The 27,879-nt window shown below is 43.7% G+C and overlaps 1 protein-coding gene across 7 annotated transcripts in view; it reads left to right on the forward strand.

The window, feature by feature from the left end:
* ASAP1 (ArfGAP with SH3 domain, ankyrin repeat and PH domain 1) overlaps positions 1 to 27,879 on the forward strand; it is a 558,081-nt gene that overhangs the window by 52,253 nt on the left and 477,949 nt on the right. For 3 of the 7 annotated variants that reach the window (XM_033933028.1, XM_033933033.1, XM_033933035.1), the window contains exons 1-2: positions 9,226 to 9,376; positions 10,282 to 10,408. In XM_033933028.1, coding sequence (XP_033788919.1) covers positions 9,297 to 9,376; positions 10,282 to 10,408 — 207 coding nt within the window. In that variant the 5' untranslated portion in view covers positions 9,226 to 9,296. Of the gene's footprint in view, positions 1 to 9,224; positions 9,377 to 9,435; positions 9,516 to 9,688; positions 9,711 to 10,281; positions 10,409 to 27,879 lie in introns of those variants that run through there. The other 4 variants (XM_033933029.1, XM_033933031.1, XM_033933032.1 and 1 more) reach the window with 4 other exon arrangements.

Raw genomic sequence — 27,879 nt, forward strand, 5'->3', positions numbered from 1 at the left:
GGTTGTTAAATTCTCCTCTGGAGGAGTTACTGAAATCACACAATGTTTCCTTTTCTGTGGAAGTGGTACACATTGAAAAATGTGTATTTAAATATATTTATTTATTCAATTTTCTATACCATTCTCCCAGGGGAGCTCAGAATGGTTTACATGAATTTATTCATGTACTCAAGCATTTTCCCCTGTCTGTCCTGGTGGGCTTACAATCTATCTAATGTATCTGGTGCAATGGGGGGATTAAGTGACTTTCACAGGGTCACAAAAATCAATGTGTGTTTGAACCCATAACCTCATGGTGCTGAGGCTGTAGCTTTAATAATAATAATAATAACAGTTTATATACCGCACCACTGCACCAGTCTAGAAATCAACATGTAGTAAAAGTGAGCGGAGTATAGGACAATCAAGCCATTGTGACATCACTGATGAGGTTGGCACTTAGGCATTGGTAGAATGAAGCTTTATGATGTCATAATACCAGCTCTGGTTATGAGAGGCTGAAGCTTTCAACACTATTTATTTATTCAATTTTCTATACTGTTCTCTCAGGGGAGCTCAGAATAGTTTACATGAATTTATTAAAGTATGCAAGCATTTTTCCCTGTCTGTCCTGGTGGGCTCATAATCTGTCTAATCTGTCTGTCTGGGGCAATGTGGTGGATTAAGTGACTTGCCCAGGGTTACAAGGAGCAGCGTGGGTATGAACCCACAACCTCAGGGTGCTGAGGCTGTAGCTTTAACCAATGAGCCACACTTTCCAATGTGGATAAGAGAGTTTCAGATGTACAAGCACAGGTTGCAGAGTTATAAAATATTTCTGTTTCTGCTAACAAAGATTCCATTATTTTGTATTTGAAGTTAGAAATGATGGAGAATGTATGTAGGATTTGCAACCTGCGCTTTTTTGAATTTTTCCTCTCTATGGCCCTCTTTTTACTAACTATATATACTAAGGGAGTAATTATATTATAGATATCAATCTTGTAATCTCCCTGGGAATGCCCAGGCTAATTTCTTGTTGTAAACCGCCTAGAACTGAAAAGTATTGGCGGGATAGAAGACATCAATGTAATGTAATTAATTAGTGCCCAGATCCACAACCTATTAATGTTCATGTGAAGTGAACCTAACATAGGCTGCCATCAGACCATCTTAGCACCAACTATGTCTTTACCACCACAGTCATAAATCATATTGATAAAGCAGAATAGCAAAAAAACACTTATCTGCTAGCTGTGGCTGGAATGGGCTGGTCACAAAATAGTTAGTCTTGTGTGTGAAAGTGCCAGTGCAAGCAATTAAAGATTCTTGAAGCCGTGAAACATAAGTCTTCCCCCCGACTCAAGTTTCGCGACAGTGCACTTCCTCAGGTGGGGAGACTCTAAAATACAAAAATAACCCAAAGTAAAACAAATATCACACATGTCACTGAACGCGAGAGACTGCTTAAAAAGATATGGAACCACGGGGTACAAGGGGAGGTCCACCGATGGATCAAAAACTGGCTGGCAAACAGGAAGCAGAGGGTTGGCGTAAAGGGACACTACTCAGACTGGAAAGGGGTCACGAGCGGAGTTCCGCAAGGGTCGGTGCTGGGACCGCTCTTGTTCAATATCTACATAAATGATCTAGAGGCGGGAACTAAGTGTGAAGTCATTAAATTTGCAGATGACACCAAACTATACAGCAGGGCTCAAACCAAGGAAGACTGCGAGGATCTCCAAAAGGATCTAACGCAGCTGGAAAAGTGGGCCGAAAAGTGGCAGATGAGCTTCAACGTGGGGAAATGCAAGGTCATGCACGTGGGGAAAAAGAACCCGATGTTCACATACAAAATGGGGGGAACACCACTAGGGGTTAGTAACCTGGAGAGAGACCTGGGAGTGATGGTAGACGCAACACTGAAGGCATCGGCGCAATGCGCCACAGCCTCTAGGAAAGCAAACAGAATGCTGGGTATCATTAAGAAGGGTATTACGACCAGGACGAAGGAAGTCATCATGCCGCTGTATCGTGCAATGGTACGGCCGCATCTGGAGTACTGTGTCCAGTACTGGTCGCCGTACCTCAAGAAAGACATGGCGGTACTTGAGGGAGTACAAAGAAGAGCAACCAAACTGATAAAGGGAATGGAAAATCTCCCATATACCGACAGATTGAAGCAGTTGGGACTTTTCTCCCTGGAGAAGCGAAGACTTAGAGGAGACATGATAGAAACCTTCAAGATCCTGAAGGGCATAGAAAAAATAGACAGGGGCAGATTTTTCAAATTAAGGGGCGCCACAAGTACAAGGGGGCACTCGGAGAAATTGAAAGGGGACAGGTTTAGAACAAATGCTAGGAAGTTCTTTTTCACTCAGAGGGTGGTGGATACATGGAACGCGCTTCCAGAGGCTGTTGTAGACAAGAAAACATTAAATGGTTTCAAAGAAGGTTTGGATAGATTCCTAGAAGAAAAAGGGATTGGGGGGTATAGATAGGTATAGACCATTGCTCAGGCAATGGGCCTGATGGGCCGCCGCGGGTGCGGACCGCTGAGCAGGATGGACCTATGGTCTGCCTCAGCGGAGGCAACTTCTTATGTTCTTATCTCACCACAATACTAATTTAAACACTTAATTCTTCATAAATACCTTTCTGTGGCTCCAACTGCACAGAGTAACCAAACTGAGCAAAACTCAGTTGACTAACTGTAGAAGAGATGCTGACTTCCTCATAACTTTTAAAGAGGAAGCCTGACATCACTTCCCATTAACACCTGATAGGGTAGCAAGGCTGCCTCCCTCCCCGGGACCCAGATTAACCCCACTCTTATAATTGAAACCAATCAATCTCATTATTAATTCCCTCAGGACTCAAGGCGTGCCAGTTAAAAATAAAACGAAGTTCTTTCTCCAACAAAAATTGAGAAATGTCACCTGTACAGGAGGCAGTGTGTAACAATACAGTGTAAAGCAAATCTTCTGTCACATAACCAGCCTCCACCCAATGCGAGACCAGTGGTTCGGTTACATGGCCACATCGAATATTGCTTAGATGTTCTGCTATTCTTATTTTTACAGTTCGCTTTGTGTGGCCAATGTAAATAAAATCTGTTGCACAGGCACACAGCTGAAAAAGTACAATCAGTATTAGTTGTCAAAAATAATTTTTCTCCCCTGAATTCCTTACTGTGCATCACATACCGGTAATAATATTATAGATATCAATCTTGTAATCTCCCTGGGAATGCCCAGGCTAATTTCTTGTAATAAACACATTGGCCCCTTCTCCCTCTGGTCCCGCACGGGACTTCCCTATGACATACCAATTCACCAAAATTGCATCCTCTGCTGAACGCAGACTTTGGAAACTTCATTAATTCAGGATGAACCTGCAACACCGACCAATGTTTTCTGATAATCTAGCACACCCTGTGGCTTTCAGTTAAAAACGGCAAGACACATACGGTGGGATTACCTTCTGTGGCTCCCGTATGGTGACTTGCATCTGAGCCATCTTTTTAAAATTCAAATGTATCCTAAGCAGTGTAACACAATACTCGTTGTCAGTCACGCTGCAAATAAGCTTGTGCTGATGCCTATGGGATATCAGACCACCCCCCAAGCAACGTAGCTACGTTGCTTGGGGGGTGGTCTGATATCCCATAGGCATCAGCACAAGCTTATTTGCAGCGTGACTGACGGGTATTGTGTCCCGTATGGTGAAGCAGCCACTCTCGATGACAATTATACGCCCTTTTCCAGGCTTTTTAAACAATATTATGAGGATATCCTCTCTGCCTAAACCTATTTGAGCTTGGATCTGAAATTCCTGGTTATCAGAACAATTGACGGAGGAGTTTCGGGTGGTTTTTTTTATCGCTTAGTGTGGCCAATGTAAAATCTGTTGTATGGGCACACTATACAGTAAACCAGTGCTTAGTAAAAGGGGGTGTATCTGATATCTCTTGAAATTCTTCTTAGGAAGTATCGCAAGGAGATATTAAAATTAAGAAATGCTGAAACTGCAGTTTAGTAATTATTAATTTACCTACTAAAAAGAAGCTCCAGGATAACCAACAAGTGTAGATCAACTTGAAATGTCTGAAGTTGATTTGACTGCGTTTCTTGAGGATTCTCCAGATATAATTACCTCTCATTCTACCCTTTTGGTTACATTTGTTAATGTAATGTAATGGCTTTGAAGAATTTCTTTAAAAAGAAAGAGTTTCTGCAGTGCTAGGATTAATATTGTTCCTGATGTCTTTAGAGAGCCACTCAGTTTAGATGCAAGGCCTTTTTGGATTTGAAGTCTCGAGTAATGGCGATGTAAATGTCTAATCACTTTTCAAGGAAAGGACTTTGTTTCTTGGGGATTCTTTATAATTTTTTAAAAGGTTATGAGAAGCGATTCATTTTGGTTTGATTAGGGAGTTTAAACAGGGGCAGCTCAAGGTAATCTGCTGCCTGAGGCAAGGGATGAGTGGGCCTCCCCCCCCCTCCCCGAGCATTCAAAATGGGAGTGGGGCAAGGGCTGCTACAACTATTAGGCAAGACTGGCCAGCTGCCTATGGAAGCAGCTTCTTAGAGGATAGTAGCTTCAGTAACACAGTAAATTACAGTAGAACCTCGCATAAGACTCCTTTTAAGCCCAGGTCACCCATGTTTAAAGCAAAACAATAGATCCTGCCAGACAAACTCAAAGAACCATCCCCCTTTTTTACTAAGGTGCGCTATGCTTTTTAGCACACGCTAAACGCTAATGCATGCGTGTTATCCTATTGACGCATTAGCGGTTAGCACACGCATTGATTTAGCGTACGCTAAAAGCGTGCTAAAACGCATAACGCACCTTAGTAAAAGAGGGCCCACGTTTCTCACCACACCTAGGGCTCCTTTTACGAAGGTGCGCTACGAGTTTTACCGCATGCACTGGATTAGCGTGCGCTAGCCAAAAATCTACCGCCTGCGTTTTGCTTCCTGCCTTGTCTTGTGCCATGGGAGTCAGCAGGAGGGAGTTAGCCAGAGGAAGGGCCCTGCAGAGACATGTTGCTGCTTCGCCGGCTCTTCCCCAGCCCCGATGTCGACAGAACTTGGGTGTCCTCGCGTTTCAAGCGGGGCAGTGGCAGTGCATCGTCAGAGGTCCGTCTCCTTTATTTACAGCGACGCTGGAGCCTTAATCAGGGAGCTGAAGAGACGTGGAGGACACTATGGATAAGCTTGTAGACAGCGGTGTCTACATAGAGAGAGAATCATCCAGAGGAAAAGGCAGGAAGCTGAAAGCTCCTGCCCTACAGCGCTGGACCGCCAAAGGAATTAAGGTCAGGGGGGTATTCGCTCTATAAGACGCACCCTTATTTCCAACCAATTTTTGGGGGGGAAAAAGTGCATCTTATAAAGCGAAAAATACGGTACATCTGCTGTCTGTTCAGGAAGAAATGCATTTGTTTCTTTTCCTCTGGGGTTGTACTGCATGCAGTCTTGCATCTTAGGGTTTGTTTGTATATATTAGTACTTTTAGTTTTTGGCCCCATATTTGCATGGGGTTATCTGTGTTCTGGTAGGAATGAATATTGAGAAGCATAGAGTGTGCTTTGTGTAGTTTAATTTTGTGGTTAACCATTATGTGTTGTTAATACGATTATATTCTGTGTGTGTGTATATATGAAAAATGAATGGAAAAAATATTCTTACAATTAGTACTATTATGGGGGTGGGGTCTGGGGGCGGAGGTTGGGTGGAGATGGGTGGGGTCTGGCCCACGACTTAGCCCAGTTATTCAACTGCTGGTCTGCGGACCGGTGCCGATCCACAAAATAATTATTTTATTTCCGCCAGTCCATAGGTGTAAAAAGGTTGAAGAACACTGCTGTAGTGTAAACAAAATAAACAAAGAAGACTTTTTCTCTCTTTTAGGTCCTAGCTCACGCTTGCTGTCTAACACTAGCTCTGGCAGGATACACATTCCAAACCTGACATAGTTTAATCACAAAATAGAAAATAATTTTTTTTTCCTAACTTTTGTTTTCTGGTCACTTTATTATTCAAATAATGTTAGTCCCAGGCTCCGGTTTCTGTTTGTCTTCTGTTAACTCACTTGCCAGGGTCTCCAGCCCATTTGACATTTTCTTCTTTCTCCATGTTCACCATCCATCTTCCATCTCTATACCTTTGCTTCCATTACCATATCCAACATTTCTGTTTTTTTCCTACTGTCTACTCTCTCTCCCTGCCTTGTGCCCTGGGTCAAACCTATTCCCTCCATGCAGAATCTCTCCTTTCCTCCCCGCCATCATCACGTGCAACATTTCTTTCTCTCTCCCCATGCACCATCTCTCTCTGTCCTCCACCCCATGTTCATCATTTCTCCTTCTCTCCTCTCATGCATGTCTCCTTCCTCTCCACCATATGCAGGATTTCTTCCTCTCACCCTTTTCTACCTCTTTATTGCATCTCCCTTCCTCTTCTCCAGCCCATGTCCAACAATTCTTCTCTCTCCCACCATGTGCAGCAGTTTTCCATCACTTCCTCCCATCCCCCTATGCAGCACCTCAGGACCCGACCAACACCCCCACTGTGAGATCTGACATTCCTTTGGTCCCAGCAGTGGTGGCAGTGTCCAGCCCTTAGAAATAGCATCAAACAGGCTGTTTGCAGCTTGCTCTGCTAGGGCTTCTCTCTGCCATGTCATCAGTGATGAAGCAGAAGGCAGGCCCCAGCAGCTGTACTGTTGTGATTTATAACTATTTGACAACCGATTTTAAAATCTAAATCTAATCCTTTTGCAAGGTTCAAGGCCATGCAGCCAACAATGGCAACAAAGAACGGCAAGAAGTGGAGTGCAATCAGAGCTGTTTAGTGAAAGGGACTTGGCTTACCACCGACAGAAGTTAAAATTAAACATGTTCAATATACCTCTCCCCCTGAGGCTATGTTTTCCAAGGTACACCTGGACCATGTACCCCAGGCCAGGACACTCTGGGCCTGAACAACTGGCATAGAGAAGCCTACAATCAAACAGCTTCCACTGCTGAAGCACCCCTCCATCCAAAAAATACATGACAGATTTATTGAGGCATGTAGAAGCATCCTACTCCTTCTGCCACCATTTTGTAAAATGGCAGCACATTGAAGGAGTCGGTCTCCCCGTTGGGCGATTTAGGCAGAGTGTGAGGTTATATGATGGCTAAATGAGAATGAACCACCAGCCTGTAGAGCTGAATATCTCCCGAGGAAGCTCTTATTTGAGTGAAATGGAGACGCTCCTTTGAGCGAAGCATAGTACAGCAAGGAACCTAGCTACGAGCTATTAATATCAGCCGAGTTATCCCCAAAGTCATTCTACATAGCTAAGAGCTGCTAGTACTGTTACTACAAAAAAGCTAAGTACTTTAGGCTTCAAGAAGTTATTACGCCTGAAGATTAAAGCAATACCTATTATGATTCAGTACTTGCTACTTCACTAAGTTTTGAAATTTGCAATTTAAAAGTTTTTAAAACAAAGTTATTAATTAAAAAGACCAACAGCGATAAGAGTTAATATAAAAAGAAAGGTATACGAGACTAATGATAGTTCACAGGGGGCTTCTCTGACAGGACTTGTTCCAAAAGCAGGCAGCTGTGAACACTTGAGGTTTTTTCACCTTTCAAAAAAAAAAAAAAAAAAAAAAAAAAAAAAAAAAATATATATATATATATATATATATATATATATATAAAGTACAGGTATATGAAATATTATCATTTATAGTTAAGAAGATCCATAAGTCTTTTGAAAAAGATTCCTTCTTATATTCATCATAATTGGAGGGTTATTGGTCTTCACCTTAAGATCATCACATACAATCACACCCAAGTTCTGCTCTTCCGTCGTCCACATAAGTTCTTCACCTCCTAAACTGTACTGTTCCCTCGGGTTTTTGCAGCCCAAATGCATGACCTGACATTTCTTAGCATTAAATTTTAGCTGCCAAATTTCAGACCATTATTCAAGCTTTGCTAGGTCTTTCTTCATGTTATTCACACCATTCGGAGTGTCTACTCTATTGCAGATTTTGGTATCATCAGCAAAGAGGCAAATTTTACCTGACAATCCTTCAGCAATATCATTTATAAAATGTTAAAAAGTACAGGCTCAAGAACAGAACCTTGTGGCACACCACTGGTAGCATCCCTTTCCTCAGGGTGATCTCCATTAATCACTATCCCCTGTCATCTTCCACTCAACCAGCTCTTGACCCACTCAACCAGTTCTTGGGCACTCAGTTTATTTATTAAAAGTCTGTGTGAACACTGTCAAAGGTATGTGACTGATGTTTCTTTTTGGATTAATCCTTGCTTCATATGGATATTTAAGCTGTAATGATGTTAATTTTCAATTGTGGGCTAATTGTATATCAAGAGTACAAAAGTATACATTAATTTATTTTCTGAAATCATAAGTAGGACTGCCAGACATAAATGACTACAGTTAAAAGAAGCTTTAATGGAAGATCTCTATTGACTTCTCAGGGAAAGTATTCTAAGCTTCTCTGTCGGGAAGAATATAATTAACTAACAATGATAAACTATATATACTTTCCCACAAAGATTCCAAGAGTGCATATATAAAGATTTACTTTTTCACCTTCTTCCCTAATTATTTGGCCATTTCAATGGCTACTCTGTCTATTTATCACTAGCATAAGCCCAGCCCCAAGAGGAGTCTCTTGAGACAAATGAGCCGTCCACTACACGTCCGCTTGCAAAATAAATAAAAATAAATATCAAACTGCAAGACGTACAACATAATGTCAATCATCGACTACGCCCGGCCGATACCAGAAATATATGATGGAAGCTCAAATGAAGGGCTCCCAGACAAGGAGATCCAAGTGACGGAGGAGGGGGGGGGGGGGGGGAGGCGAGTGCCTGCATTGCAGGGGACGCTTGGATAAATTTATGCCACTACCAAAAAGCCATAAAGATGCAGTCCATCGTAGCTCTGACTCACAGGTTTAGAAAAGGGAACTGAGATTTAAAAACGATCGTGATAAATTAGTGACGAATCCGACACCCAAATCAAGCAGGCAGGCTTCGACTCGAACCCGCCAGCTCGCAACAGCAAAGGTTGCACGGTTAGCGACAAGAACGCAGACAGGCGAGCAGCTCGGAAGTGGAGGAGCAAGGCGGCGCGTGCAGCCTCCTTCCAGATGCTCTCACTTCAGTTCCGCCCACTTCCCATCACCCTTTCCTCCCCCCCCCCTTAAACACATTAAAAAAAAAATATTCTCATCCGTCACCCCAAAGTTTGCGCAGGGCGCTTCCTTCTTTTATATGCACGAGACAGAGGAGGCGCGTGAGCAGGCGTGTAACCGCGTACGCTGTACAGCAACCGAAGACTACAAAACGCTCGCGTGAGTGAGGGGTAGGGGGAAGATGCATAGCTTTTAAGCTGACAGGGGAGGGTGCTAGTCACGTGCGCACGCGCGCACCAGGGGAGTCGGGAGAGACTCATTCTTGAGGAAAAACTTCGCAAAAAAAGAAAAAAAAAATGTAACAAGAACCTTAATTTTCTCCTCTCACTAACGTTCCTCCCTTACTATGCTTACACATTATGTCGACACACAAGAAAGGAAATTAAACGGCCGCCTCTTTAACATCTCACGTTCAGCTTTTTTTTTTTTTTTTGCCGGGCCGCCCCTCCGAGAAGCTCAAAACACTTCCAAACTAGGGAAACGTTACCCTAAAGTAAGCTCTTCGGCCGAGGGAGCCGTGACTTGCGGCTCGCGCGCCACCTGCGCCCCTCGCATCCCCATCCCTCGTGTCGGGGGAGCGACGGCAGCTCGCCTTTTAAGAGTCTCGGCGAGGGCTGACCGAGGAGCAAAAAAAAGGCGCTCGCGCGGGAGCAGCTTCTGGCACTTTCGTCCCTGAAAAGACTTGAGGGGCGGGTGGGGGGGAGTCGCCGTTTACATTTTTTTTTTCTATTCCCACATCAGCCGCGTGCCTCTTTTTGTGTGTGTGTGTGTGTTCTTGTTTAACTGTTTGTTTTCGTACTTGTTAACGGTATTATTGTTTGGGAAGTGCAGAGGTTATATTAAATCGCACGGGAAGAAAGCGAAGCGAGAGAGAGAGAGAGAGGACGGTGACACTGCAGCCAGCCGTCATAGAGAGGAGGGGGCGGGGGGAATAGCCTCACCCTTAAAACAACACAGAATCGGCCTTTTTTAAAATATAATTAACAGAACCATTCTCTCTGACTTGCCCATCTTTTCTTTTCTTTTTTTTTCTTCTTTTTTTTGCATCGTGGCTCTCCCGGCAGGATGCCGGACCAGATCTCCGTCTCAGAGTTCATGGCCGAAACGACGGAGGATTACAAGTCTCCGACCACGTCGAGTTTCACCACCCGGCTGCAGAGCTGCAGGAACTCGGTGACGGTGCTGGAGGAGGTAAGCGCTGCCCGGCGGGGCCTGGCTAACCCCCTTCCCCCCCCCCCACCCCCGAGCCCTTACTCTACTCGGGGCCTGACAGTCTGGCAGAGAGTTTGCCCCGGGGTTTGGCTTGTCTGGCGGTGACCGTGCTCACCCACCCAGGGCTGACTCTCTGACAAGGTCCCGTCGTCTGAAGGTTGTATTTTGGTGGTGCCCTCACTCGGTTTAAAATGGACAATGGGTGATGTTGGATGATAAGACAGTAAAACATCTGTGGATGGGTAGAGAGAGAGAATAGCCTCTAGATTGACGATGATGGCTAATTTTATTTAAAAGGGGGGGGGGGGGGGGAAGGTGATACTGTAAAACCTTACATTGCTTTTTCATAATGCTGTAAGTTTTTTAACAGCTGTTTTCTATAAGAAGAAGCAGCCCACTCCTAAGCAGAAGTAGTGCGCCACATCGGTTTCACTTTTAGCTCGTTTCTTGTCCTTTTTTTTCTGTTATTTAATATTATTGAAAGTAGGAAAGCTGAGTGGAATGCAGGTTGCAAGGTGACCTATGGAATGAATGAATTTGGTTATAGTATTCTATAAGTTTTATAATTGTAGCAACAGTAAATGAACAAATAGAGTAGTCATTATCAGCAAGCCATGCTTTTGTAATTGATGCCTAACCTTACTGTAGACACCATAATAAATGTAATCAGCAAAATAGTTCTTTTTTTTCTGCATTAAAAAACAGGAAGTGGTATTTTGAATAAGCTTGACCTCTGCTTCATATTCCTTTTTCCTTCTCTACAGCATGCTCATTCATATAAATAAGGGATTGATAAGGTTATCTGACACCTTCATTCATAATAGGTTTATCTAAGGGAAAAATTCATTGTAGTCACCAACAAACAAGCTGCATTCTGGACTCCAGAGACATGAACTTACTAATAATCATGTGGGTAGATATATTTATGGTTGTGCTTGTTGTGGTCAAAGTTGACCTATAGAATTTTTTTTTTAGGTAAAGGATGGCATCTATCTAGATTCATGACATATATAGAAGGTTTCAGATGATGTTTGAAAGCTTTTCTCATAAAGACATTATGGTGGTGATATTCAGCTCCTATCTAGTTTTTCTTTAAAGGAGGTGGGGGAGGGGCACATAAATAACATCCACTTAAATTGCTATTACTATCGATTACTAGTAATACAATATATAACAGTGCTTTACTAATAACTTATTTTCGATCTATCAGATGGACTTTTTCCACAAAAAAGTGGGCGGAAATGAAGGTGCGTCTAATGGAGCAAATATACCCCCCCCCTCCCGGTACCTTTTCTTTAATTCCTCAGTCCAGGCAGGCAGGCAGACACACCCCGGTATTGTTTCTTTAGAATTCTGGCGGTCCGGTGGTCCAGTGCTGTATCTCCTTCCCCTCCCTCGCTGGACGGCTTTCTCCATGCCTTGCGGCAGCAGCTGAATAGTGCACAATGCAGGCGCAAGCTTTTCACCGCCTGCCTAGTCCTGTGCCGCTCACTGCTTGCCGTCAGTTCTTACGGAACTAACGGCAGCTATTCAGTGAGCGGTGTGGGACCAGGCAGGCGGCAAAAAGCTCTCGCCTATGTTGTGTACAACTTAATGTTGCCATAAGGCATGGAAGCAGCTGTCCAACGAGGGAGGGATAGGAGATACAGGCCGTTCCACCATAATTTAAAAAGAAGGTACCGGGGGGGGGGGGGGTCTGCCTTACAATAGGCCTGTCCTGTACCCTGTCCCGGCCTACCACTAGACCACCAGAGAGGGGACAGGGCATAGGGCAGGCCTTGTGGCAGGCAGGTAGGGTATACCATTTGGTTTAGAATTTTTTTTTTTCTTGGTTTTTCCTCTACACTAGGTACGTCTTATGGTCAGGTGCGTCTTATGGAGCGTGGTAATTATTTTATTGATTTTGAATTGAAGGAAAAGATTGGATGAGACTTAAGTTTGGTATTAAGAGTTTTTGTAATGGAAATAATTCAATAAAAAGTCTTTGTTTCTTTTATTAAGGGATCCTTTTACTAAGGCGTATTAGCCATTTTAGCGCAAGCTAAAATGGCTAGCATGCCATAGTAAAAGGACTCCTAAATGAGGATCAATTGAAAAGTTTCCAGCCTGACCAAGAAAGAGAGCAAGATTAACATCACAATTCTATTGTTGTCCAGCAGATGTCATTGACAAACATTTATGGCCAGGTTTTTGAGTCAGTGTGACATCTAATTTTGTCTTGTCAGCCTTTTGAAATGAACAATGCTCAACTTTATTTAAAAAAAAAAAATGGACAAAATTGAGTATCTCGCCATGATAAAATTTCTTCATTTGAAGGGAAAATTGCTTACCGAAATTGAATCTGATTTTAGATGTAGTGTATGGTGATGCATCTCTTTCATTTTCAGTAGTGAAACTGTGGGCTGCTGAGTAGTGCTGCCCGATTCATCGATTCACTTTGGTGAATCAATACATTTCCTTAAAAAATCAGACTCGCTGATTCAGTGAGTCCTGAGTCTCATCCGGGTCTTCTAAAGCATCAGCAATGGTGAACAGGCTGCTCCTGGCTTGACCACTGGGGCCTTCCCTCTGCCGTAATACTGTTGACATCACGGCAGCGGGAAGCCCCGATGGGCAGGCCGCGAGCAGCCTGTTCACCGCTGCTGCTGTTTTGGGAGGCTCAAAAGTCAGGTCTCATGGGGGGGAGAGGGGGGAATCGGGAAGTGCTGCACGGGGGATGTGAGGGAGAGATAGAAAAGTACTGCACAGGGGGATGGGAGGGAGGAATGGAATTCCGTTTCCCCGCGCAGAATCTTGCCATGTTGCAGTATTGGCAAGAATTCCCACACGTTGCCTGTCGCTGACCCGGAAGTCTCTCCATGGCAAAGGGGTTAACGGCATGCAGTATGAGAGCACTGCCGATACTGCGATTCAAACAAGCAAACCTTGGAGTACAGGGGAGGAGAGGAAGGAAAGCTTGTGGCACCGGCAGGGGGGGGAGGGGGGAAAGGAGTAAGAGGAAAGTAAGTTGATTGCACAGGGAGAAGGAAGGGGTGAAAGGAACTTCAGGAAGGAAAGCTGGTAGCACAAGGGGAAGAAAGAAGTAAGATGAAAGAAAATTGGTGGCACAGGGGGAGGCGAGGGAGACATGTATGGAGAGGGGAGAAGATGAAATTGCACATAATGGAGGGGAGGATGATAGAAATGGTGCATGGAGGAGGATATAGAGATTAGACATAGGGTGCAAGGAAGGGAGCGAGAGAGGTGTTGGACATGGGGAAGATGAGAGGGAGAGAGAGATACACAGGTGGTGAAGAAGGGAGATGTTGGATCTAGGAGCAGAATGGAGTGATGGAGAAATGTCTGGAAATGGGAGTTAGGGAAGAGATAGGGAGATGTCAGGCTACATGGGTGGAGGAAAGAAGATGCTGAGAGTGGTAGATTCCTGAGGGAGAGGAGAGGGTGGCAAGGAAACGTGTAAAAGAATAGCTATAACAGTGGGTAGAAATATGATAATGGAGGTACATTGAAGATGAAAGGGAATGGAGGGCTGAGGAAGGATTGAGATGGAGAATGGGAGAGAAGATGGAAATTTGATAGATAGCTGAATTATGGAAAAGAGAAGAAGGGTAAGAAAGAGACAGAAAAGAGCTAAAAAGGAATGATCAATATGTCTAAAGCAGATGTAGTGAGGGAATAGTCAGGCGAGAGTAGAAAAGACAAATGGATAGCAGCCACTTGAAAGAGAATTAGCAGATGACAGGAAAGCAGAAAAAAGAACCTAGAACCAACATGATGGAAAAATAAACATCCAGACAAAGGTAGAAGAAAAACATTTTATTTTAACTGTTTAAATGGAATATGAATAATAATTAGCAAAAGTATTGCTTAAATTTTGACAGACAGACTTGCAGAATTTGCAATATTTTGCACGTAGAATATTGAATTTTGTTGTACAGATTTCTGCCAGGAGTAAACAAAGAGATAGAAAAGGATGAGAGGGAGAAATCTTGCATATGGTGAAGGAGAGGGAGACGTGCATGGATAAGAGAGAGAGAGAAATATTGGACATAGGGTTGAGGGCAGGGAGAGATGGTGAATGTGGAGAGAGAAAGAAATGTTGCACAAGATAATGGAGGGGAGGAAGGGAAACATGCTGCATGGAGGAGAATAGAGAGGTTTGACCCAGGACACAAGGCAGGGAGAGTGAGTGAGAGACAGAGAGATGGTAGACAGTGGGAAAGAAACAGAAATGTTGGATATGGCAGTGGAAGGGAAGGTACAGAGATGAACAATGGATGGTGAGCATGGGGAAAGAAGAAAATGTCAAATGGGTAGGAGACCTGGTTGGCGAGTTAACAGAAGACAAACAGAAACCAGAGCCTAGGACCAACATGATTTGAATAATAAGATGAATAGAAAACAAAAAGTAGGAAAAATAATTTTATTTTCTATTTTGTGATTACAATATGTCAGATTTGAAATGTGTATCCTGCCAGAGGTGTTAGCAAGCATGAGCTAGAGTTAGAACAGACATGGGCAACTCTGGTTCTCGAGGGCCGGAATCCAATTGGGTTTTCAGGATTTCCCTAATGCATATTCATTGGGGAAATCCTGAAAACCCGATTGGATTCCTGCCCTTGAGGACCGGAGATGCTCATGTCTGAGCTAGAACCTAACAGAGAGGAAAAGTCTTTTTTGTTTTGTTTATACCACAGCACTAGCATGGGAGAGGGCAAAGTGGGGGGGTGGGGGGGGGGTGAAGAGGCTACAAAAATAAACTCGACAGGCCGTTTAAAAAAAAAATCACCGCATTGGGCAGGAAAAATAAATCGAATCGAAAAATCAATTCAATAGACCAAATTGAATCTAAAAATGTTTCCATGAATTGCGCAACACTACTGCAGAGTGTAAACATGGCTGGATAAACGCCCAAAAAGAGCAACAACTGACAAAATGGTTGATGAAGTTCACCGAATTATGGTGGAAGATTATCTGTTGACCCTGAATGAAATGTCAGCAGTCTTTGCTATCTCATCAGAATGTGCACACACCACCTTGAATGAATATTTAGGCATGTGGAAGTTAGGTGTGTGATGGGTGCCACGTTTGCTAACCGTCGACCAAAAATGAATTTGATTGGACATTTCAGAAATGTGTTTTGAGCATTTTAAGTGCAATTTGTGACTGTGGATGAGACTTGGGTTCATCACTATATATTCCTGAGAGAGCACCAAAAATTTGGTATTTCCACGGGATAATTTTATTGACTATCTGGAAAAGGGAAAAACTTATTACAAAGTCTAAACACTGAAATCAATACAAAAGGTCCTCATTTGGCCAAGAAGAAAATTCTCTTCCACCAGGACAATGCACCGGCTCACAAGTAACAATCGCGATGGCAAAATTGCATGAATTGTCGTTCAAATTAATTCCCCCATACACCATACTCTCCGAATTTGGCCCTGTGCAACTTATTTCTGTTTCTGAATCTGAAAAAATGGTTGGCTGAGATTTTTTTTTTTCAGATTCTGCGGTCATAGATGCTATTTTTTTCCGTTGAGACATTTCTTATTTTACTGAAGGCATGAAAGGTTTGGAAAATCGTTGGAGCAAATATATATTGAGTTAAAAGGAGACTATGTTGGAAAATAAATTTTATTCCCTTCCCCACAAAAAAAAAATGTTTCCTTGATTAGGCTGGAAACATTTCAGTTGACCTTTGTATACTGGTGTTATCTTAAGAATCAGCCAAATTATGGTCTTTCTTTACATTGTATGAGGGCGAATCAAAAATTAAAGGCAATTGTTAAATTATGCAATAACCAGAACAGAGCTAGCAAAATGCATCATATATACTTGTACATTGCCTGTTGGATAGTTCGTCCACACACAGTGCAGCTCTAGGCCTTTAATTATGTGTCAGTCATGAAGTCTGTAACATGGACGCTCCATTGCAAGATTGCACCATCAAAGAACAACGTGCAGTAGTGCGCTTTCTTTAGGCAAAGGGAGTGAAACCTTTGCAAATTCACTGTCGGATATTGACTCAGTATGGACATTGCAACATGACTCAATGAAGTTTGAGTGGGTAAAAAGGTTTAAAGTGGGAAGAACAGGTGTAACCGACGAAGGTTGTTCTGGTTGCCCATCAACATCACGTACACAAGAGCACATTGACAGGGTGGATGCGGTGTCTCAATTGTCTGCAGATTTGGATATCAGCTATGGATCTGCATTTACTATAATGCATGATGACTTGGGATGCGGTAAAATCTGCACACAATGGGTTCCCAAACAGCTTACTGATCTGCACAAGCAACAGCGTGTGGAGATTGTGATCCAGTTCCTGAGATGGTATGAAGAAGATCTGAGTATTCTGGAGAGAGTTGTCACCGGCGACGAGACATGGGTGCATCACTACAACCTGGAGAGCAAAAGACAAGCATGGAGTGGAGACATCTATCTTCTCCAGTGAATAAGAAATTGAAACTTCGGTCCTTCTCCAAGAAAATCATGTTAATCTTCTTTTGGGACATGAAGGGGCCTATTCTGGTGCATTTCCAGGCGCATGGGCAAACAGTGAAAATTACTGTGCATTGCTGTGAAATGAACTTAAACCTGCAATTCACAGCAAAAGAATAGGAATGTTGTCTAAAACATGACAATACACTTCCTCATACAGCAACAGTGACAGAAGAGACAGTGCAATAGCTTGGGTTCAAACGTCTTCCACATCCTTCTTACAGTCCAGATCTGGCGCCTAGTGCACTGAAGGAGACCCTGCAAGGTCGCAGATTCACCTCTGATGATGAAGTAAGGGAAACAGTGCTCACTTGGCTTTGGGAGCAGCCAAAAAACTTCTCTGCTGGCATTCAGAAGCTAGTTGAACGATATGACAAATGTTCAATTTCTCACAGTACTCCTATTAAAGCAGTTAAATGTATTTTGTCTTTACTTTTTGATTTGCTCTTGTATGTTTCATTTGCTCACCCTTGGGTCCCTATACTAAACTACAGTAAAATGTGACATCAGCATACCCTATGTGTGTCTTTCCCACAAGCTAAGGCCGTTTTTATATTACGGCTGTAACAATGTTCACTTTTTTACATTTTTTGAATTAAGGCTATGCATTAATATTCCTGCTCATTACTCAATGAAAAGACTGAAGTATACAATATAACTTAAAATGAGAGAGCTTCAGTAACATAGGCATCTACTGCTATCCTAGAATTGGCTGCATCCCAGAGAAAAACTTCGTTTAAGCACATGCTCTTAGTTGCATCACAAATGCTTTCTTACTCATGTTGCAAATAAAATGTGTTCACTAATTTTACTGTATATCACCAAAACAAAATATTAGTGTCTTTACATTGAAATCTATCAAGTTACATTACATTAGTGACTCTTATTCCGCCTTAACCTCGCAGTTCTAGGCAGATTACAAAAAAGGTAAGCTGAACATTTCCAGAATTACAGGATCAGGTGCTAATTGCAAGACTTCATCTCGGGCTGAGATAAGGGATATTTAGGCATGGCATTAGCTAGTCTTGACGAAGTTCCTGAATAGCAGGGTCTTTATTTCTCTTCAGAAGGTTTTGTAATCAGGCATTGTTAATAGAATGTGGGCAAGATGGTGGTCTAGTTTCGCTGCTTGAGTTGCTAGTAGTCCGTCGTACATCTTCTTACGTTGTGTGACTTTGGGGGGGGGGGTGAGTGAATGGAGTCTGAGTTCTCCTTGGCCTGGTTGTGGAGTTCTGGATAAGGCAATCATTTAGGTAGGTAGGGGTAGCATCTTTCAGGGCTTTGAATAGTAAACAGTAGAATTTAAATAAGATTTGTGCTTGCATTGGGAGCCAGTGTGTATCTAGGTATGCTGTAGTGATGTGATCATATTTACTTAGTGAATAGATCAGTCTGAGGGCCATCTTTTATACTGTTGTTTTATCAAGCCTATGGGACATGGTGGCTAAAGGATATTACAGTAGTTTAGTACAGTGTTTTTCAACACACGGTGCGTGTATCCTTGGGGGTTCGTGGCCTGGCTACTGCTACCGGGGATCCTTCCCTGCCTGCTGCTGAAGCTGCTGCCGAGGATCACTCCCCGGCTGTCTGAACACCCGCCGCACCACCCTCCACTCCCGAAGCTGTCCCTATTACTTCTTTGGAGTCAAACTGGCTCTCTCCTCCCTCAGGGATGTAGGCAGGGACTCAATGCGCTGCGTAGCTGACCCGCAACCTTCTCTCCAATGTCAGAATTGATGTCAGAGGGATGGATTGTGGGCCAGCCACGTGCAGCGTGTGAATGGCTGCACGTGCCGTCCCTGCACGGAGTTGCTACTGGGAGAGGATGGAATGAGTCGGCTCTGACAAAGTGGGTGGGGGTGGTAGTGGTGCAGAGGGCAGGCAGGTGGGCAGGGATCCCTGGTAGCTTCTGTGGACGGGACAGGTCAGCTTCGGGATAGTGGGGACAGGCAGGGATCCCAAGCAGTGCCTGCTGCTTCTGTGGATGTGTTGCTTCGGGGAAGGGGGGGCAGGCAGAGATCCCCAGCAGTGCCTGCGGCTTCTGTGGACGGGTTGGCTTCGGAGGGGGTTGTGTACAGGGGAGGGAGGGATCCCCAGTGGTGCAACTTAATTTTGGGACAAAGGCTGGAAGGCAGTGAGGGGGAGGGGGCACAAACTCAACACAGAAAGAAAGAGGGGCATGACCATGGGACACAGAATGGAGAGAGGAAGGGGGCACTAACTTGGGACATAAGGGGGAGGGAATAGAAAGGGAGAATAGTTGGGCATGAGTGTGAGTGAGAGGTGCACATGGGGAAAGGAAGAAAGGAAAATTGGGTATGGAGAGAGAGAGGAGTGAGGTAGAAATGCATAGGGAATAGAAGGATGAGAGCGAGAAATGTTGGATATGGTGGTGGAGAGGGACAGATTGAAGGGGATGCAAGGGGGAGGAATGTTGGACATAGTGATGGAGGAAGAGATGTGGCATGGTGTTGGAGCAGGGTGAAAGGAGGAAAAATATGGATGGGGCTGGTGGGCAGTGGTGAAAAATGCTGCACATGACCTGGGGGATGAGAGAGGGAGAAATGTTGGATGTGGGAGAGATGCCTGAATTTCTCAAGGCATATGGACAATGAGAGAGAAGAGAGAGGGTGACTTGTTGCCAATAGAGGTGGAGGAGAGCGGAAGAAAAGTTGGATTCATGGAGGGACAGAGAGAGATGTTGGTTGGGGAAGGGAATGAGGTCCAAAGGAGAGGAAGTGTGCAGGAGGCAGAAAGTGTTGGACTCATGGAGAGAGAGAGTGAGAGATGGATGGGGAGGTAAGAAAGGAGGGAAGGAGAAATGTCACACTCAGGAGAAGGGGAAGAGGGCAGAGAATAAAAAGTTGAACTCATGGAGGGAGAGAGAGATGTTGGTTGGGGATGGGAATGAGTACTGGATGAGGGGAAGCGTGCAGGAGGCAGAGAGAAAGAGATGTTGGATGTGGCAGTATAGTGAGTGAGAGAGATGCACCCTGTATCTTTCTTTCTTTCTCTTTCTCTTTGCAGCAGGGGAGGGAATGAGAAAGAGGGAGAGATTGTCAATGGGGCAGAGGAAAGAGGAAGAAAAGTTGGATTTATGGAGGGACAGAGAGAGATGTTGGTTGAGGAATGGAATGAGGTCTGGAGGAGAGGAAGCATGTAGGAGGCAGAAATAAATAAATATTGGATGCACAGTCAGGAAGTTCAACCAGAGACTCATGAAATCACCAGACAACAAAGGTAGTAAAAATGATTTTATTTTCAATTTAGTGATCAAAATGTGTCAGGTTTTGAGAATTTATATCTGCTGTCTATATTTTGCACTATGTTTGTCTATTTTTCTATAGTTGTTACTGAAGTGACATTGCATGTTTTAAAGTCATATGCCTTGACCTCTTTGAAAACCCCCCGAATATAAATGATAATTAACATTTTCTCTGCGTACAGTGTGCTTTGTGTTTTTTAAATTTTGTGTTTTTCATTATGTATTACTAAGATTATATTTTGTGTATATGAAAAATGGATGGAAAAAATTGCATTACAATTAGTACTATTATTGTGGGGGTGGGGGTCTAGGGTGGAGTTTGGGTGGGGGTACTCGGTTGGTACTAGGCTTAGGGGGTACTTGACTTGAAGAAGTTGAGAAACACTGGTCTAGTAGTCCAAGGAATAGGGACTGGACCAGGAGTTGAAACTGCTCTTTATCAAAGAATTTTTGTATTTGTCATAGATTCTGCATGACTATGAAGGATTTCTAGACTGTCTCTTTGATTTGCTGTTGCATGGTGCAGCATTTGTTTGTCATTACCACGAGAAGTTTTAGGGCTTGTTACATGGGGTAAATGGTGAATTTTATTTCTATATCTGTAATGATTGGAGTTTTGTCATTTTCAAGCAGTAGGAATTTTGTTTTGTCTGTATTCAACTTTAGTTTGTGGTCTTTCATTCATTTTTCAACTGTCTATCGTTATATGCAATGTTTCAGTTGAGGTTGAAGTAGGCTGGTCAAAAGGAAGGAGTTGAAGTGGAGTTGGACCAGATATACTACCAGATCGACAAACTTAAAAGTGACAAATCCCCTGGACCGGATGGAATTCATCCGAGAGTCTTAAAAGAATTGAAGATTGAAATCGGAGAGTTATTGCAAAAACTCACCAATCTGACAATCAGAACTGGACAGATACCAGATGACTGGAAGATAGCGAATGTCACGCCAATTTTCAAAAAAGGATCGAGAGGAGAACCGGGCAACTACAGACCAGTGAGCCTTACGTCTGTCCCTGGAAAGATGGTTGAAGCACTGATCAAGGATAGCATAGTCCGGCACTTAGATACACACGACTTGCTGAAACCCAGTCAACATGGGTTCAGGAAAGGGAAATCATGTTTAACGAATTTGCTTCAATTTTTTGAGACCGTGAACAAGCAAATTGATAGTGGAATGCCAGTGGACATAATTTATTTGGACTTCCAGAAAGCATTCGACAAAGTTCCGCATGAAAGACTTCTCAGGAAACTACAAAGCCATGGAATAGAGGGAGATATACAAAGGTGGATAGGCAAATGGCTGGAAAACAGGAAGCAGAGAGTGGGCATAAATGGGAAGTTCTCAGACTGGGAGAAAGTGACTAGTGGTGTGCCCCAGGGCTCGGTACTTGGGCCGATTCTATTTAATATATATATCAATGACCTGGAAGGCGGAATATCCAGTGAGATCATTAAGTTTGCAGACGACACAAAGCTATGCCGGGAAATCAGATCGCAGGAAGATAGCGAGGAACTCCAGAGCGACTTGTATCAGCTAGAGAAATGGGCAGAGCAATGGCAGATGAAGTTCAACGTGGAGAAATGCAAAGTAATGCATTTAGGTAGTAAGAATAAGGAACACGAGTATAGAATGTCAGGAGCAACTCTGGGTAAGAGCGAACAAGAAAAGGACCTGGGTGTACTGATAGATAGGACCCTGAAGCCGTCGGCACAATGTGCAGCAGCGGCAAAGAAAGCAAACAGAATGTTGGGCATGATAAAGAAAGGAATCACGAGTAGATCGGAGAAAGTCATAATGCCGCTTTATAGAGCAATGGTCAGACCACACTTGGAATACTGTGTACAACATTGGTCTCCCAACCTAAAGAAGGATATAAAACTGCTGGAGAGGGTGCAGAGACGAGCAACGAAACTAATAAGAGGTATGGAGAAATTGGAATACGAGGAACGACTCAAGAAACTAGGATTGTTCTCCCTTGAGAAGAGGAGGCTGCGAGGGGATATGATAGAGACGTTCAAAATACTGAAAGACATCGATAAAATAGAGCAGAAAAACAAATTATTTACATTGTCCAATGTGACACGGACAAGAGGACATGGTTTGAAACTAAGGGGTGACAAGTCCAGGACAAATGTCAGGAAGTTCTGCTTTACGCAGCGAGTGGTGGACGCATGGAATGCTCTTCCACAGGAGGTTATTAAGGAATCCACTGTGCTTGGATTCAAAGGCAAATTAGATGCACATCTCCTTATGAGAGGCATAGAGGGATATGGGTGATTAGAACAATCAGGTGTATACCTGACTGGGCCTCCGCGTGTGCGGATCGCCGGACTCGATGGACCATGGGTCTGATCCGGAGATGGCAATTCTTATGTTCTTATGTTCTTATGTTCTTATGTATGATGATTTTGTCTGCATAACTGTATGATGTTATCCCTAGTTTGTCTAAGCTGGTACTGAGGGAAGCAATGTACAGGTTGCAAAGTATATGAGATAGCTGTGATCCGTGGGGTATGCTACATGGGTTGGACCAGGACTCTGATTTTTCTCTGTTTGTTTTGACACCCTAGTTCCTGGATTGCAGAAATCCTTTGAACCAGGTGTGTACTCTGCCTGTGGTTCCTGTTGCTTCAAGTATTTGTAGTAGGATGGTGTGATCTACTTGGTCAAATGATGCTGAGAGATCGAGTTGTGTGATCAGCATCTTCATACCTTTGCTTAGGTGCTGCCGTGCTGTGATAGTGTCTTTGTGGCTGTAGTTTGTTTTGTATCCAGATTGTGTGGGGTGAAGTAGGCTGTGGTCATCTAAGTAGTTTGTAATGTATTTTACCACTAGGCCTTTCATTAGGTTTACATATATTGGTACAGAGGCAATGGGTCTATAGTTAAAGGATAGCTCTAATGCGCCTTTTGGGTCTTTTGTAATTGGAGTGATAATCTCGCTGAGCTCCTGTGGAAATTAGCCCTCTGTGAACAATGAAGTGAGTTTGGAATTTGAGTGGCAGTTTTTAGCAGATGGGGGATGGGGGGGCAGTTGTTAAGGTCACATACTATGTGGCTGTATTTCTTAGTCTGTTTAGGTCAAGCCATTTTATTGTTGGAAAGTTGGTCCAGGTTCTGTCTGTTGTGATGGACTTTTCTTCTGTGGGTTGTAGTGATATCTCGTCTAGGAGGCTCAAGGGTGTTTTCAAAGGTGGTTCTGACAGTTGTGATCCTTTTTTTTGTAGTAGTATTCTGCTAGTTGGGTAGATGGGGGTGGGAGGGTGAGATTTCCATTGGTGGCTAGGTAGGGTTTGGTGTCGGTGAGCTCTCTTATTAGTTTGAATAGTTTTTTTTGTCTTGAATTTCCATGTCCACCTGTTTGGAGTAGAACACTTTCCGTTTCTCCTTTAGTTTCTCCATTCTTTTGTGTGCTTCTGGTTTCTCTTTCTCGAATCTCTTTCAAGTTGTTTGCAGTGCTTTTTAAGCAGGAGAAGTTTTTTTGGTTTGTACTGGTGCCAACTCGTCCAGGATTGCTTCACTTAGTGTTTGCCATTGGGATATAAATTTTTTATGTTCACAGGTTTTAATCATAGAGTTCACTTTCTTCCAGAATGTGGGTGGGTCGATAATTTGCTGTGTTTTTATAAGTCGATTTTTTGGTTTTTTGTTTGGTTTTCCCTTGTGCCTAGTTGATGTTGAAAGTGTGCATGTAGTGGTCTGACCAGAGGGAATGGAGCCAGGTCCCATTTGAGATGTGAATCTCCAGTGAGATGGATTGTTGAGTCATGAAGGCTAAGTTCTGTACCCGTTTAAAAACAAAATGAAATATTAATAGTGATTGCACCACAAATACAAAACATAAGAAGTTGCCTCCACTGGGTCAGACCAGAGGTCCATCTCACCCAGCGGTCCGCTCCCGCGGTGGCCCATCAGGTCCGCGACCTGTGAAGTGGTTTCTGACCACTTCTATAACCTACCTCAAGTTCTATCTGTACCCCTTTATCCCCTTATCCTCCAGGAACCTATCCAAACCTTCCTTGAACCCCTGTACAGAGTTCTGGCCTATCACATCCTCCGGAAGCGTGTTCCATGTGTCCACCACCCTCTGGGTAAAAAAGAACTTCCTAGCAGTTGTTCTAAACCTGTCCCCTTTCAATTTCTCTGAGTGACCCCTAGTGCTTGTGGCTCCCCACAGTTTGAAAAATCTGTCCTTATTCACTTTCTCTATGCCCTTTAGGATTTTGAAGGTTTCTATCATGTCCCCTCTAAGTCTCCTCTTCTCCAGGGAGAACAGCCCCAGCATTTTTAACCTGTCAGCGTATGAAAAATTTTCCATACCTTTTATCAGTTTAGTCGCCCTCCTCTGCACTCCCTCGAGTACCGCCATGTCCTTCTTGAGGTACGGCGACCGGTATTGAACACAGTACTCCAGGTGCGGGTGCACCATTGCGTGATACAGCGGCATGATGACTTCCTTCATCCTGGTTGTGATATCCTTTTTGATGATGCCCAGCATTTTGTTTGCTTTCTTTGAGGCTGTTGCACACTGCGCCGATGGTTTCAGTGATGTGTCGACCATCACCCCCAGGTCCCTTTCAAGGTTACTCACCCCTAGCAGTGTTCCCCCCATTTTGTAGCTGAACATCGGGTTCTTTTTCCCTACATGCATGACCTTGCATTTCTCTACGTTAAAACTCATTTGCCACTTTTTTGCCCAGTCTTCCAGTCTCGTTAGGTCCCTTTGCAGGTCTTCACAGTCTTCCGTGTTTCTAACCCTGCTGCAGAGTTTGGTGTCATCAGCAAATTTGATAACCTCACATTTTGTCCCCGTCTCCAGATCGTTAATAAATATATTGAATAGTAGAGGTCCCAGCACCGACCCCTGTGGAACTCCGCTCGTGACCCATTGCCAGTCTGAGTATTGGCCCTTTACTCCAACCCTCTGTTTCCTGCCTGCCAACCAGTGTTTGATCCATCGGTAGATATCCCCTTGCACCCCGTGGTTCCATAGCTTTTTAAGTAGCCGTTCGTGAGGTACCTTGTCGAAGGCTTTTTGGAAGTCAAGGTAAATGATGTTTATGGATTCCCCCTTATCCATCTGGCTGTTTATTCCCTCAAAGAAGTACAGCAAGTTCGTGAGGCACGACCTTCCCTTGTAGAAGCCATGCTGGCTCGCCTTCAGTTGTCCATTGTTTTCTATGTGTTCGCAGATTGTGTCCTTTACCATTGCTTCCATCATCTTTCCCGGAACCGAGGTCAAGCTCACAGGCCTGTAGTTTCCCGGGTCACCCCTTGATCCCTTCTTAAAGATGGGCGTGACATTTGCTATTTTCCAGTCCTCTGGGATCTCCCCAGTTTTTAGGGAGAGGTTACATATTTGGCAAAGTGTCTCTGCTAATTCGTTTCTCAGTTTTTTTAGTACCCTTGGGTGGATGCTGTCCGGGCCCGGTGATTTGTCACTCTTCAGTCTGTCTATCTGTCTGAGGACATCCTCTTTGCTTACCTCTAGCTGTACCAGCCTTTCGTAGTGTTCTCCGTTTATAATCACCTCGGGTTCTGGGATATTGGATGTGTCCTCTCTGGTGAAGACTGACGAGAAGAATTTGTTTAACCTGTCAGCTATCTCTTTTTCCTCCTTTATCGCTCCTTTCCTGTCTCTGTCGTCCAGTGGTCCCACTTCCTCTCTGGCTGGTTGTTTCCCTTTCACATACCTGAAGAAGGGTTTGAAGTTTCTTGCTTCTCCTGCCAGTCTTTCCTCATATTCTCTCTTTGCTTTCCTGACCTCTCTGTGGCATTCTTTCTGGTGTCTTTTGTGCTCTTCCTGGTTTTCCTTTGTTGGTTCCTTTTTCCATTTCTTGAAGGATGATTTTTTGTCGCTTATCGCCTTTTTAACTGCAGTTGTTATCCATGCTGGGTTTCTAGTTCGATTTTTTTTGCACCCTTTCCTAAACCTTGGGACGCACAGGTCTTGTGCCTCGAGCACTGTGCCTTTAAGCAGTGTCCAGGCTTCCTTTACGGTCTTCACCTTCCCTGAGCTGTTGCTGAGCTTTTTTCCTACCATTTTCCTCATGTCCTTGTAGTTTACTTTTCTGAAGTTGAGTGCTGTCGTTGTGGTTCTTTTCACCTTTGATGTTCCCATGTTTAATTTGTACTGGATCATGTTGTGATCGCTGTTCCCTAATGGTGCTAGTATCACCACTTCCTTTGCGGGTCCCTCTAGCCCGTTGAGGATTAGGTCTAGAGTGGCATCCCCTCGCGTTGGTTCCGTGACCAGCTGCTCCATGAAACAGTCCCTTATCGCCTCTAGGAATTTAGTTTCTCTCGTGCAATTTGAGTGCCCAATGTCCCAGTCTATTCCCGGATAGTTGAAATCCCCCATAACCACCACCCTTCCACTTTTGCACACCTGTCTCAAACTGTGAATGCTAATGTCCAAAAAGTAAAAAATAAGTTCTGGTTGCTGGCTTTTTTTTAGGTCTGATAAGAACCTCGTTTCGGTCACTACCTCAGGGACATAGTAAGAAGTGATGGCATGCTTGAGCTCTACAATCTTCTGAACTGGCCACATTGTTACGCAGCCTTGAGATCCTCGGACACTTATCAAGCCAAGGGGGGGGGGGGGGGTCTACCAGCAGGAAGGGTTGAGCACCTTCCTGCCGGCAATCGTGGGTTCTGTGGGCAGGAGAGGTTGGGTACCCTCCTGCCGTGTTCGTCGGGGAGGAGAGAGGGGAGTCTGGCGGCCGTAGCCGCTATACTAATCACGGCAGGGAGATCCTTTTCCTCGATTAAGTATAGCGACTGCGTCTACTTACCATGCGTAGGACCGTCTAGGTTTGCCTAAGGCTACTGCCTAGCCTTAGGCGAGCTTAGATGGGCTTGCAGGCCTCCTTAGGCTCCCGGAGGTGCCTTCAATATAGGCGGCCTGCCTGGGGAGCATTTTTTTTGAAAACGTGTCTCCCGATTGGCTGATTAGACAGCTGTAGGATGCCTACAGCTGCTTACAATTGGGATGCACTTTGCAGAATTGGGGCCTAAATGTTTTGTCTGTGTTAATAAATCTTTTATAAAAATCTAAGAAATTGAGAATTAAATGACAAACCCCAATCAGGATATTTAAATTGCAAGATTCTGATGTTTAGGCATATTTACTGGGAACCACCTAAGGCATCTCTCTACTTCTGTGGAAAGTAACTGTTTAATCAGTAAAAGAAGCAGTTCATGGTAGCTATCCATTTTCTCTTTTCCAAGTTTATGTTCTTAAGTGTGGTTGCTCTGTCATTTCCCTTCTTGGGTCAGCCAGATTTCCGAACATATGAAAATAGACAAGATCACATGATTTGGAAGACTAGAAAGGAGGAGCAGAAATAATTGCTTGCATCCATCTTAATCCTGGAATAAAGGATAAGAGAACAAAGTGGCTTAAATTCTAAGTTTTGGCTATTATAATTTAAGAAGGTACTTGTGCAGTTTTCTGTAGAAGTTTGACTTGTTTGTGTTCTCTTGTAACATTTTTAGAATTGATTTTAGCAAAATGATATAAAAAATGTATATATATTCTGAAAGAAAAAATAGTATATCCTGTATTTGAAAAATGTTTCTGCAAGGTCCCAAATGTCCTGGCAACATGAAATAACTTAGTAACATAGTAAATGATGACAGATAAAGACCTGAGTGGTCCATCCAGTCTGCCCAACCA

Source organism: Geotrypetes seraphini, chromosome 2 (assembly GCF_902459505.1).
Source record: "Geotrypetes seraphini chromosome 2, aGeoSer1.1, whole genome shotgun sequence".
NCBI classification, from domain to species: domain Eukaryota; kingdom Metazoa; phylum Chordata; class Amphibia; order Gymnophiona; family Dermophiidae; genus Geotrypetes; species Geotrypetes seraphini.